General features: G+C 39.7%; 1 protein-coding gene and 1 non-coding gene across 2 annotated transcripts; both read left to right on the top strand.

Annotated features, from left to right (window-relative positions):
- The first annotated feature begins 13 nt into the window (after positions 1-13).
- Positions 14-11,100, top strand: ZNF317 (zinc finger protein 317). The gene is made up of 7 exons (XM_037154338.2): positions 14-187; positions 5,053-5,175; positions 5,677-5,816; positions 6,199-6,325; positions 6,833-6,928; positions 7,409-7,494; positions 7,993-11,100. The coding sequence occupies exons 2-7, from the start codon at positions 5,145-5,147 to the stop codon at positions 9,307-9,309; spliced, it is 1,797 nt and encodes a 598-aa protein (XP_037010233.1). The 5' UTR covers positions 14-187; positions 5,053-5,144; the 3' UTR covers positions 9,310-11,100.
- A 491-nt stretch (positions 11,101-11,591) lies between these two features.
- LOC119040992 (small Cajal body-specific RNA 24) lies at positions 11,592-11,721 on the top strand. Its single transcript, XR_005080957.2, has one exon. It is a non-coding gene; the product is annotated as a small Cajal body-specific RNA 24 (non-coding RNA).
- Positions 11,722-12,904: the final 1,183 nt, after the last annotated feature.

The following is a 12,904-nucleotide window of genomic DNA, read 5'->3' on the forward strand; positions in this document are numbered from 1 at the left end:
AAGCGGAGCGGAAGCCATTATTCTCCGGAGGCGATCGCTGCTCCTTACTGGGGCCTTAGAGAACTCTATGGTTTTCTCCCAGCTGTTGGTGACACTTCGAGTCCCCGTAGCCGATCGGACCTTCGGTTTGAACTTCTCGACCCTTTGGCGGGGACTTCCAAGACTTCCGCTACCCCTGCTCAGTTGGGTATGCCCCCTTTCCTCATTTAACCCTTTACGACTGGTCTTCCTGAGGGCACGGGAGGCCCACTAGTCACGGAGGAGTGAGGGGAGCCGGGACCTGGGACTGGGAAGCCAGGCAGTCCGGCGAGGAGTGTGTTTTAGGTCCTATGATTAGCGTTATAAAACGCTGGTGACGCGAGGACTGACATTTAGGACCATATTTAGCGGCCGGGGCAGGTACCGCTAATGATCTGGTTAAAAACAAAACAAAAAACTGACACCTTGGGGTGGAGAAGGAAAAGCCCGGCGGAATGAGCTCAGGGCATTATAGTGGCTCAGGAATTGGAGAGCGCGAGGATAAATTACCTTTCTTTTGCTCTTGTGGTCAGTTCCCTTTTGCGGTTAGTTTTGTTTAATATTAGAAAACTAGGCACACTGGTTTTCTTTCTGGCAGCGTTTGTCTCGAATGCTTTTTATATTTAATTTTTTGGTGCGCTTGTATATTTTTATGTTATTATGTTATTAAGTTTGACTCTTATGTACTACTGTAAATAGCCTGTAACTAGATGCAGAAATTCACTTCAACATTGCTATTTAACTTGAGAGTTGGTCCATTAATAGTTATTGTGATTACTAACGTTTTGCATAGATTTTTACCATCTTACTTGGTTCTTTTTATTTATCCTTCTCCTATAGGATATATGTGAAAAAAAGTATGAAAACACAAAAACACAATTCAAAGGACAACATAAAGCAAATCCACAAATCAGGCCAAGAAAGATTATGAAACCTCAGAAACCTTTGTGCACCTACATTGCATCCTCCTCTTCTCCTAAGATTTTCTATATGGATTTTGCTGTTTATATGTTTTCTCAAAAATGTATTTCCTTATTTTAGTAATTATTTGTGAATGGACTCACACTCTTTAAGTATTTTCTGACACATCCGATTTTCCATATTGGTGCAACTACTCATCCTAGTTTAGAGATTTCTAAATATCTTGTGGGTGAAGTTCATACACCCACCTATTCATTCTTGGAGACTCATGGCTTAAATTTTAGAATTAGTTTACAAAGTTCCACCTACTGAGGTTTTATTTTCAGGTTGTGTTGAATATTAATTTTGAGAATATATTGACATTATTATGCCATTGAATCTTATAATTAATCAAAGTTTATCTAGTTACATCTTCTGTAATGTCTTTTAATAAATTTTATGAATACCAATGAAAAGAATTTAAGGGTTTTTGGGCTTTTTTGTTAGTTTTTGCCAGGGAACTTTGTGTGCTTGTGCATGCTTTGAAATTATGGGGTTTTTTGCCCAACAGCTTTGTATATTGAATTTGAATTTCACAAAGTTTGCTAAAATAATGTAATTCTCTTAATTTTTATTAAGTGTCCTAGATGGTTTTCATAGACAATTTTATCTGTATAGAATGAATAAGTAAATATTTATAAATATTATTTGTTTAGTGCACTTAAAGAATTTTTTTTTACTGGATTAGCTGGGGACTTCTGTTAGCACTGAATGGAATTTGGGTAGGAGACAGTCCTGTTTTTTACATTAAGGGAATGACCTTTAGTGCTTGCTGGAGGCTTTTAAAGATAGTATTGATTAGAGAAAAAAACACCCCTCTTTTCCTAGTTTAAGAGCTTTTCTCTTTTCTCATGAACAGCTGTAGCTTTTTACAAGTTATTTTTTTTCTACTATCTACTTTCAAATCCTTGTTAATATATTTCCAGCACCTTAAAGGATGCCTGGACTCTTGGCCTGTGAAAGGTACTAGTACTGTTTGTTCATAGAATCAGTGAGTGAATAATATGCTTTTCTTAACTTGTCTGATAGTGTGATGAATCATACCAATGAAGTTTTCTAATATTACATTAAATATGCATTGGAAAATAACTTACTTAGAAAGGACACTTACTATTGTACTATTTTTGGCCTCCGTTTGCTAATTTTTCTTTGGTGATTTGGATCTATGTTTGAGTGAAATTGGCTTTTAATTTTCTTTTTCTTTTCAGATTTATGCCAGCCTTACACAATGAGTTGGTGCTGTTCCCTCTTTTTTTCTAAACACTGGAATATTTTGCCTAAGAATAGAGTAACTAGTTCCAGAAAGGGAGCTGTATCAGGAAAAGCATTTAGATCTGGAGGTTTTTTTGTAGGATTTTATTTTTTTAAATTTTAGTTATTTGATTTTACTTTAGAGAGAAGGGAAGGGAGGGAGAAAGATAGGGAAAGAAACATCTATGTGAGAAAGAAACACCCATTGGTTGCCTTCCCTGGGACCAGGGACCACACCCACAACCCACGCTAGTGTGCAGACTTGGTCAGCACTTGTTATCTCCTGTCTTTTTGCTAATAGCCATTCTGATAGGTGTAAGGTGGTATCTCATGATTTTGACTAGCATTTCTCCGATGATTAGTGATGTTAAGCATCTTTTCGTGTGACTGCTGGTGATTTGTATGTCTTTGGAAAAATGTCTGGGGCCTTTGCCCATTTTTTAATTGGATTTTTTTTTACTATTGAGTTGTATGAGGGTTGTGGGTTTTTTTTTAACATATATATTATTTGGTTATTAACCTCTTGTCAGATGATTTGCAAATATTTTCTCCCATTTAGTAGGTTGCCTTTTCATTTTGCTGATTATCTACTTTGCTGAACAGAGCATTTTAGTTTGATATAGTCCCACTTGTTTATTTTTGCTTTTGTTTGCTTTTGGTGTCAAATCTAAAAATGTCTTTGCCAAGACCTTTGTTAAGGATCCTACTGCCTGTTTTTTACTGGGACTTTTATGGTTTCAGTTTTTACTTTCAAGTGTTTAGTTCATTTTGAGTTAATTTTTGTATCTAGTGGTTTGTGGTTTTATTCTTTTCCATGTGGCTGCCTAGTTTTCCCAGCACCATTTATTGAAGAGACCATCCTTTCCCTGTTGTTTAATCTTGGCTACTTTGTCATAAATTAATTGACTTTGTATGTGTGAATTTATTTTGGAGCCCTGAATTCTGTTTCATCAGTGTGTCTGTTTTTATGCCAATCTGTTCATTTTCTTAATGATGTTATTTGATGATTAAAATTTTTTCATTTTTGTAAAGTTTAACTTACTGATTTTTTTGGTCTGGTTTTGTTTGTGTCTAGTTTAAAATATTGTTGTGTAATTCACAGTCATTAAAATAGTCACTGGACTTTATTTTCTGGTGTTCGATTAATCTCAAACAAATTTTTAAATTCAGATTTTTTGTGTGTGTGTGTGGTGATAAGAGAAGTCAAAGCTTCTTTTTTCCTATTGAGTCTTCTAGCATTGTTTATTAAAATGGCTGCTGTCCCTTTTTAAGTGAACAGTACTGTGATAACTATGTATGGTGCCAGATGGGTACTAGACTTATCATGCAGATCATAAGTTATATGTGTCTGATCACAATATTGTACCCCTGAAACTAATATAATAATATCAGCTATAATTTTAAAATAAATTTGTAAAAAAGACTGCTTTCCCTATTGAATTGCTTTGTTTCCTTATTGAACATTATGTAACTCTGCATTTATAGGTCTATTTCTTACTCTATTCTGTCCCATCGATCTATCCATTTATGCTTATTCCAGTAACTTCATTACTGTGGTGAAGTTTGTAGTATGAATCATCCAGGTATGTTTTTCTTACTTAACATTGTCTGGCTCTTTTAGATCTTTTGCATTTTGATACACATTTTAGATTTGATTTATCAATTTTTGAAAAAAGCCCTGCTGGGATTTTGCTACGGACTATATTGTATCTGCAGATGAAGTTGGGCAACACGAACACTTTAATAATGACTCTTAGAGTCCACGAAAATTATATTCCTTCCCAGTTATTTAGGTCTTTAAGTTCTTTCAGCAGTGCTTAAGTTTTTATTGTCAAGGTCTTACACAGGTTTTGATTTATTCCTAGATATTTTATGCTATCATATGTGGAATTTTTTTTTCTGGTTGTGATTCCTTTGAAAGGAATAAGATTATTTGCCAAAAGTAAGGGTAATGGTAAGACAGTTTTTTATTCAGGAAAAAAATGTTGAGATTTTTACCTGGCTACTGGGAGATTGGAAGATTGAGTTGCCTAGTATGTGTTTCTTTAGTGTAGATACTCCTCTCAGGGTAACACCTCTGAGTTTCAAAGGTTACTGGTTGTGTGGGGGATGGTCTTTGCTGATTTGGGGTTATATTAGGCGGAGGGTTAAAGGAATTTGGACAAATAAATTGTAGAAATGATGAATTGTGATGAATCTCAGCTTGAGAGGTGTGGCAGTGAGAAGAGGAATTTGCCGTTGGGGGGGCAAAATGGTAGAAGCATGAGTTGCCTGGCATCCTCTCTAAAGTGAAAGAGTTCATGCAAGAAGAATGTTGTGTGGAAGTTTGTCCACAGAACAGATTTCTAAATCATTGTCTGCTAGGTAAAGTTGATAACTAGAGATGACAAGGCCTGTGTGTTGGCCCACAGTTGTGTATGTTGGTGTGGACTATGAGGCCAAACAGCATTGGAGATTGAAACGTGTGGTGCTAGATGGCCTGTATTCGTGGATACCGGAAGCACCCAAAACCATAGCAAACATTGAAGTTGAAGAACAGATGTCTATGGCCCAAGTGTATAATGAGTGAGAGAGTTTAACAGAGTTGTACTTGATGACAAATTACTTGGAATGAATCTGAATCTTATTTGAAGCAGGTCAAGGTTCTCAACCACATTGCCTGGAGGTTTTGCCTAAGTAAGGTAGAGTCGGGATCAAACAGGACTTGCAGCTTAAAAGAGGAAAATTCTGATTTTTGCGGCTGGAAAGCAAAAATCAGAATTGTCCTGTGATCAGGAGATAAAGAGCCTTGACTTCTAGTAATCTATTTCTCATTTACCCCAGAGGCCTGCTCCAAGAGTCCCATACCAGCAAGAGAGTAGCTTGTTGATGCCAGTGCCCTGTTGTTTAGGCAAATTCATTGTCATTCTCACAGGATGGCAGCTGTTGATCTCTCTCCCGCATGTGGTAAGTTCTTGGGGTAGAGAGTGCCCTCAGAAATCAAGTTTAACTGACTGCTGCCACTTCACAAGGACAGAGGGAGGGGTGCCATGGGAGGATGGATGAACTGGAAAGCAGTGGGAGCGAATGTCTGGGAGGCCTCCCAGGGGCCTGATTCAGGGTCTTTGTGAGTTTGGGTGAGGGAGGGAGTGTGTGTAGTGGTGGGAAAGGAAGGATACAATTGTAACTCTACACTATCTCATTTGTTATTTTGATAAATCGGAACAAAATAAAAGCTCTACCTCTTAGAGCTTTAATTTCTTCACTTATAAATTCAGACCGTGTATCACTTTTTTATGGTATGTTGGTCCACCTTTCTTTTTCTTGTCCTTGAGCAGAGCAGGACTGCTGTGGATTGTTACCAAATGTGTGTGTTTGTGTTCATTGGGGACATGTATGCACATGTACAGTTTTATGGTTTGTGAGTGTCAGACAAGCTTTCATTCTCATGGATCCTGTCTTCTATAGCTGTATCCACCCAGGACCTTGCCCATATCCAGGAGTCAGAAATTCCTCTTGCTTTGAAAGACTATTCTTGTCACCAAGATGTGGACCTGCTGGCTTATAATGGCCTGGAGCTTCATATGCCAACTAATGTTGGTTCCCAGGTACACCAAAATCTCAGGGGCCTTGAGGGTGGGAGAGGGACTTCCTAGAACACCCCCAATATCATGTAATAAAAATTTTTAGACCCTTATTTAGGCTAATTGAGGTCAATCAGGGATCAAGAGAAAGAGCCAAAGAATGTTGTGAGGCCATCCTGGTATCAGGGTTGTTAGGGAAAATGACTTATGTACCAAATGTTTCTCTTATGATATGATTGAAAGGGCTTGGGCGAGGCTAAAAGTGAAGAGAGATTTTGCTCTCATGTCAGAGTTGCATCTAAAATTGTGAGACAGGGTGAGATTACCTCACTGGGAAGAGAAGACAACTGCTGGCTGGTAAACACAGGTCGGTTTCTCACTGACCCCAAATATATGTGTGTTTCAGGACTCAGTGACTTTCCAGGATGTTGCAGTGGACTTTACTGAGAAGGAGTGGCCCTTGCTGGATTCTTCTCAGAGAAAACTATACAAAGATGTGATGCTGGAGAACTACAGCAACCTTGCCTCAGTCGGTAAGACTGGCATCATTTCTTCATTTATGAATAAAGTCTTTTTAAGTACTTGCTGTGACGTAGCAGCTAGGTGGGGATTTGGAACACAGTTGTGACCTGGTCCTCCTGGTATCTCCCCACGGATATTGAGAGAAGTCTGTTGCATTGGCTATGGAGATTATCGAGTGTGTCTGAGGTTGGGCATAGGTTTCCTTCTTTTTTCTTTTTTAATTGAATTTATTGGGGTGACACTGGTTAACAAAATTATACAGGTTTCTAGTACACATGGGCATAGGTTTTGGGACTAAGAAATCCTTAATTTCTGAGTTAACAACTCTTTTGAAGGGCAAAATATGTGGGTATTTGTGTTTTTGTTTTTTACAAAAGCCTTTCACTGTGTTCCGTAGAAATCTGTCACCATCATTTTGCTGCTCCTAAGTCAGTCTTGTCTATCTTCAGAACTCTTGACTTCAGAACCCATGTCCTCTGCACAATCCTCCCTCAACATGTGTCTTTCCCTGTGATTAGGGTGTCAGGTGGGGAAACCCAGCCTCATCTCCCACTTGGAGCAAGAGGAGGAGCTGAGAACAGAAGAGAGGGGTCTTCTCCAAGGCACATGTCCCGGTAAGCACCAGGCAAACACAAGTGCTTCTGAGTGTTGACTGTATCCAGTGACTGGGGTGGAGGGAGGGCCAGTAGCAAAGGTCACCCAGGGAATTTGAAAATACTCATTGTCTTTTGCTGCCCCTCCATTCTCTCATAGGTGATTTGGTTTCACTGTCCTCTCACCTTGGAATTTGACATGTCCATACAGACATTTTCTTCTGTCCTTTCAGTCAACATTCCTGATCATAATTCTTTCTGTTGTTATTAGTATCAGTCTTTGAAGAAATGTTTGGTGTGCTGACTTAAGTGTCTACCACTGTCATTGCCAGGTATCTCCCACAGCCAGATTTTTCAGTCTTTTCACTTGTGTGCATTCTTTCTGTTCACATCACTTTTCCTTCTTTAGGATTGTTACCAAAAAATTCACCCATTTTTGTCACCAGCATGCCACCATTTTTTTCCTTACCAGAAGCTTTGTCTTTTTCCAATATGTTTCAGGTTGGGAGATTCCATCTAAAAGCAGATGGTCCATTCTCATGCAAGATATCTTTTTTGGGAAGGAAACATCTAGTGGTTTGACAATGGTAAGATTCCCTTGGCGTGATGCTGAATCTTCCGTATCAGGATACGACTGGGGCAATGTAAGGTAGAAAAGGAGCTTAAGAAGTAGGCCAGTGGCATTCCCCAAGAGGAAACAGTGTCAGAGACACTGAATATTACCAGTTACTAACCCCAGATTTTTCCAGTTAGAGTTCTGATGAGTAAATGCTTCTGTAACTGGTTCTCATTGAGTGCTGGGGCTCAGTTCAGATTTAAACATAACTGTTTAAATCTGCATACACAATGTGTATGTAGAGAGCTTTGTAACAGTGGCACACATGGAACCATACGGTGTACACAGCATTCACCTGTTCTGGTTGATAGAGTCCAGGTGGGTCAGGAGCAGTACTTTGCACTGTGGGTTTTGACATCTCTAGACATAATGACGTGCTTTGATTTATGTCAGTTTATGTGGGGATAAGTTTTAGGAATGTAATGAATAGTGGATATGCCTTGTTTAGCACTTATCTTTCAATTAACAGGAAGGAACTCATCTTGGAGAGAAATCCACTGAATATGCCCTGTTTGAAGTCTTCAGCATGGGTGCTCATCTTACTCAGCAAATGGGAAGGCACACTGGCAAGAGGCCCTATCACCGCCGGAACTGTGGGGTAGTTTTCAAGAATAGACCCCACCTAACTCAACATGTGAGCATTTACAATGGGAGAAAAATGCATGAATGTCATCAGTGCCAAAAAGCCTTCACCACAAGTGCTTCCCTCACACGGCACAGGAGAATTCACACTGGGGAGAAACCCTATGAGTGCAATGCCTGTGGGAAAGCTTTCAATGACCCCTCAGCACTTAGGAGTCATGCAAGAACTCACCTCACAGAGAAGCCCTTTGACTGTAGTCAGTGTGGAAATGCATTCCGAACCCTCTCCTCCCTGAAGATACACATGCGAGTTCACACTGGGGAGAGACCTTACAAGTGTGATGAGTGTGGGAAGGCGTATGGCAGAAGCTGCCACCTCATTGCTCACAAAAGAACCCACACTGGAGAGAGACCCTATGAATGTCAAGACTGTGGGAAAGCTTTCCAGCACCCTTCACATCTCAAAGAGCATGTCAGGAATCACACTGGGGAGAAACCCTATGAATGCTCCCTGTGTGGAAAAGCCTTTCGATGGAAGTCTAATTTTAATTTGCACAAGAAGAACCACATGGTTGAGAAAACATATGAGTGTAAAGAATGTGGGAAATCCTTTGGTGATCTTTTATCACGGAGAAAACACATGAGAATTCATATTGTAAAGAAACCCATTGAATGTAGGCAGTGTGGGAAAACATTCAGAAACCAGTCCATCCTTAAGACACACATGAATTCTCACACTGGAGAGAAGCCATATGGGTGCGACCTATGTGGGAAAGCCTTCAGTGCGAGCTCAAACCTGACCGCACACAGGAAGATACACACCCAGGAGAGACGCTACGAGTGTGCTGCCTGTGGGAAAGTCTTTGGTGATTACTTATCCCGCAGGAGGCACATGAGCATTCATCTAGTAAAGAAGCGTGTCGAATGCAGGCAGTGTGGGAAAGCCTTCAGAAACCAGTCAACTCTTAAAACACACATGAGGAGCCACACGGGAGAAAAGCCGTACGAGTGTGATCACTGTGGGAAGGCCTTCAGCATAGGCTCAAACCTTAATGTGCACAGGAGAATACACACTGGGGAGAAGCCTTACGAGTGCCTGGCCTGTGGGAAAGCCTTCAGTGATCATTCATCTCTTCGGAGTCATGTGAAAACCCACCGGGGAGAGAAGCTCTTGGTGTCGTCAGTGTGGAAAAGGCTCCAATGACACACCTTTAAGAAACATGGGAGTTTAGACTGGAAGGAAATCTTGCGAGTGTAAGGAAGGCAGGAAAGCCTTACTGAACTCATCTTACTGGATAAAGGAATACATGAAACCTCGCAGAAATAGTTTGTGTAATGACTGGAAAGACCTGAGTTTTTTTCTCATCACTTTGGAGATCTGTGAGAATTCCTGCTGAGGGAGAAAGGGTGTATCTGTGGTGTGGAGAAGCCATCAGTGTACATCGAATGCTTAACAAACATGACAAGGAGCGAAACTCTAGCCAGGTGTTTAAAGTTAAAATGACTACAGTACCACCTGGCACCTTCTGACACATGAGTAAGCACACGAGGGAGAATCTGTAAAGTCATCAAATTGGCAAACAATTCCTGATCTCATTGTATTCCTCATGAGAGAAGTAACACAAAAGAGAAACATCTATAAAATAATAAACATGGGAAAGTCAGTAACGGGTCAGCAAGCTACAGCCAGCTGTCTATGTATGTACAGTTCTCAAGAATAGGTTACATTTGTAAGGAAAAATATGAGACAAAGATTATATGTGGCCCACAGAGTCTAAAATACTTGCTGTGTAGCCCGTTACAGAAGTGCCAGCACCCATGGCACAGCAGTGGTTCTCAACAGGGGCTAGTTTTGCTCCCCGGGAGGCATTTTGCAGTTTCTGGAGACAATTTTGGGTTTTAAAATTGGGGAAAGTGTTACTGATGAGGTTGGAAGACATCAAGGATGCTGCTAAACGTCCTGCGGTGCAGAGGAAGGAGCCTCCCAGACTTATGTGTCCCAAATGTCGATATTGCTGAGGCTGAGAAACCTTGAGGCTGAGCCCCTCAATTTTTATGAAATTTGAGTATTTACAGTAGAATATTTAAAATTTCAAAAATACAATCCCTTTGTGGAGATGATTTCAGCCACAGCTTCCCACTTGAGCTTATGAGAATTCATTCATACCCCAATTGAATTTTTCTAGTGAACAGGAGATTGCATTTGTCTTTCATCATGAATACAGACTGTAGCTCATAAATTTTTAATGTTTGTTTTTTTAAAGATTATGCTCTAAATTTCCCTTATACCGTATCACAAAAGATTTGTATGTAGTAATTTTATAATTTCATTCTTAATAATGTGTTAATTTTCTTCTGGATGACTTACTTGACCAGTAGACTCTATAAAATCTTAAGTACTGTGTAATGTGGGTATTTTAGAAAAATGCCTTTTTGTTATAGTTTTCCAAATTGAATGCATTGTGATCAGAGTATGATGTATTTATCATGTGTGTCCTTTGGGATGTTCCAACCAATGTGGCATATACTTGTAGTTGCTTCCCCAGTATCTCAGCTTCTATATCAAGAAAACCCAATTTTTGTCAGATTAGTAAGGTGTACTGTTTTAAAAATCTCTTAAAACATTTTCTCACATCTAGTACTGTCCATGTTCCACAACCTGGCCACTAACAATTAAGCAGATGTTACTGTATGGACTCTAAAAATACTCTTGAAAAAGAGGCCTTTCCTACCTGAATTCTCCTCATGTTTGTTTTGTTTTCTTTTCTCCCTTCTTCCCACCTTGCAAGGATATCCAGTATCTAGTGTCAAGAGGTACATTTTGTGACCATAAGGATACAATGCAGATTAGGGAGGATCCTGTAGCAAATTCACAAATGAGTCTGGCCTTCTCTGTGGCTTCTTTGAGTGTCTCTAGCAATCCTGGATTTGTTATTTCCAGAGTTCCTATTACATAAAAAAATAAATAAATAAATAAAACTGGTAATTGGTTTAAGCTGCTTTGGATGTTTCATTTTTTTTTCTTTTTACTAGGTTGTTTTTTTTTTTTTTTAATTGGTGGAGGGAGGGTTCTGCTTCATCCAGCTGAATGCTGTCTAAACTTCACCTGGTCTTTAGTGAGGGTTTTTTTTTTTTTAGAGATATAAGAAGGGAGGAAGGAGAGGGAGAGAAACATTGATGTAAGAGGGAAACATCCATCTGTTGCCTCGCATGTGCCCCACCTGGGTTCCAAATCCACAACCCAGGAATGTGCCCTGACCAGGATTCAAACTGGTGACCTTTTGTTTGCAGAACAACTCCCAACCAAATGAGCCACACCGGTGCGTTTTTATAACGGCTACATGTGTGGATATTACCAGCTTATGTTTTTAATTCTTGGTTATGGATTTTTTAATTCTTAAAACCAAGTTATAAAGTTATGTTTCATTTCTTTGTTCTACTTAAAACATTAATTTTCCTGACTTCTTATATTAAACTTGCATTGAGTGGACATCTACTTTTCTTCATTTTCTTCTTAAGTTGAACAAAACTGTTCATAAATGTTTTAGAGAAATACACTAGCTTTCTATTCACCTTTTGCAAGTAAAAAGAGTGGATTATTCCACTACTGACATACTTAAAAAACAAAAGTGCTGAAAAAGCAGGTGCTGTCAGTTGTGTTTGCACATGGAGAATCAGGCTAGGAAGTCTGGTGACTTGTCTGAGGCCAGCATGTTAGCAAGTGGTAGTGCTTGTATCTAAACCCTGGCATCTGGGCCCATCTTTATGTTAGGGCTTGATCTGCACCCTAGGTCTGTAGAGTGAATTAGGATATTTGCCTTCCAGTTGCTTCCATTCTACATAGGGTTGAGGCACCTGAAAAATGAGTAAATATATTGTATGTCTGATGGTGGGCGGTGCAGTGGAAGAAAAATTAAGCATGGTGATGATGGAGAGAAATGTGGGCTTTAGGAGAGCTGTGGAGTGGTTGGGGGAGTCTGTTAAAGGAGACATTTGAGCAGAGATGTAAATGACCTGTAAGTGTGGGTTGTATTATAAAATGGAGAAGAGCACCCTCAGCAGTTCAAAGGCCATGAAAAAAATGTGCGTAGGATAAAGGGGCCAGTGTGACAAGTGGATCAAGCAAGAGCTGCAGAAAATGAGGTCAGAGCTAGATGGAGGGTCCTGATTCATGGGCACATCCTGTGGCTTAAGTGGGAGGACTGCCTTTCATCCTTAGTGTGGAGGGTTTTGAACAGAGGAGTGGCAACTATACAATTGATGATTTTAAAGGATCACAGTGGCTTGTGGTTGATAGGTTCTGTTAGGCCATTGCAGAAGTGAAGTTACATGTGGTCAGATAAGCAGTGATTTGACAGTCATAGTAATGACTACAGCTGTAGTTTCATTTTCATTTTAGATTATGTATTGTCCCCCAACTTACCTTTTTACCTGCTGATGTATAGTTAGTTACTGGACTGTTTTCATTTTCCCAGTTATGAGCAATGCTGCTTTACAAAATTTTGTACATGTCTCCCGGAGCACTGGTGAGTTATTCCAGAGTGTGGGGTTGCTAGGTCATGAGGTCTGTGCATGTTCTGTTTATTAGTAATGCCTAAGTCATTCCTACAGTGTTGATACTTGGTGTGTGTGTGGTAGTATTTAAAACATTGTAGGGAAATGCAGAAAAATGCTTAAATCACACATGTAAAGGAAAATTATGTGAATAAATGTCATCAGGCAGGAAAGAGTATTGTCAGCATTCCTGATACCCCTTCTTGCCTCATTCAAATGACAAGCCCTTCCTTACTGTCTGTAGA

The sequence above is a fragment of the Artibeus jamaicensis genome, unplaced genomic scaffold (assembly GCF_021234435.1).
Source record: "Artibeus jamaicensis isolate MK-2021 breed Jamaican fruit bat unplaced genomic scaffold, CSHL_Jam_final scaffold_537, whole genome shotgun sequence".
NCBI classification, from domain to species: domain Eukaryota; kingdom Metazoa; phylum Chordata; class Mammalia; order Chiroptera; family Phyllostomidae; genus Artibeus; species Artibeus jamaicensis.

Coding starts and splice junctions, on each gene's coding strand:
- ZNF317 (XM_037154338.2), top strand. CDS start 5,145: ATGGCAGCTGTTGATCTCTCTCCCGCATGTG. Junction 5,176..5,676: donor TGATCTCTCTCCCGCATGTG/GTAAGTTCTTGG, acceptor TGTCTTCTATAG/CTGTATCCACCCAGGACCTT. Junction 6,326..6,832: donor CAGCAACCTTGCCTCAGTCG/GTAAGACTGGCA, acceptor CCCTGTGATTAG/GGTGTCAGGTGGGGAAACCC.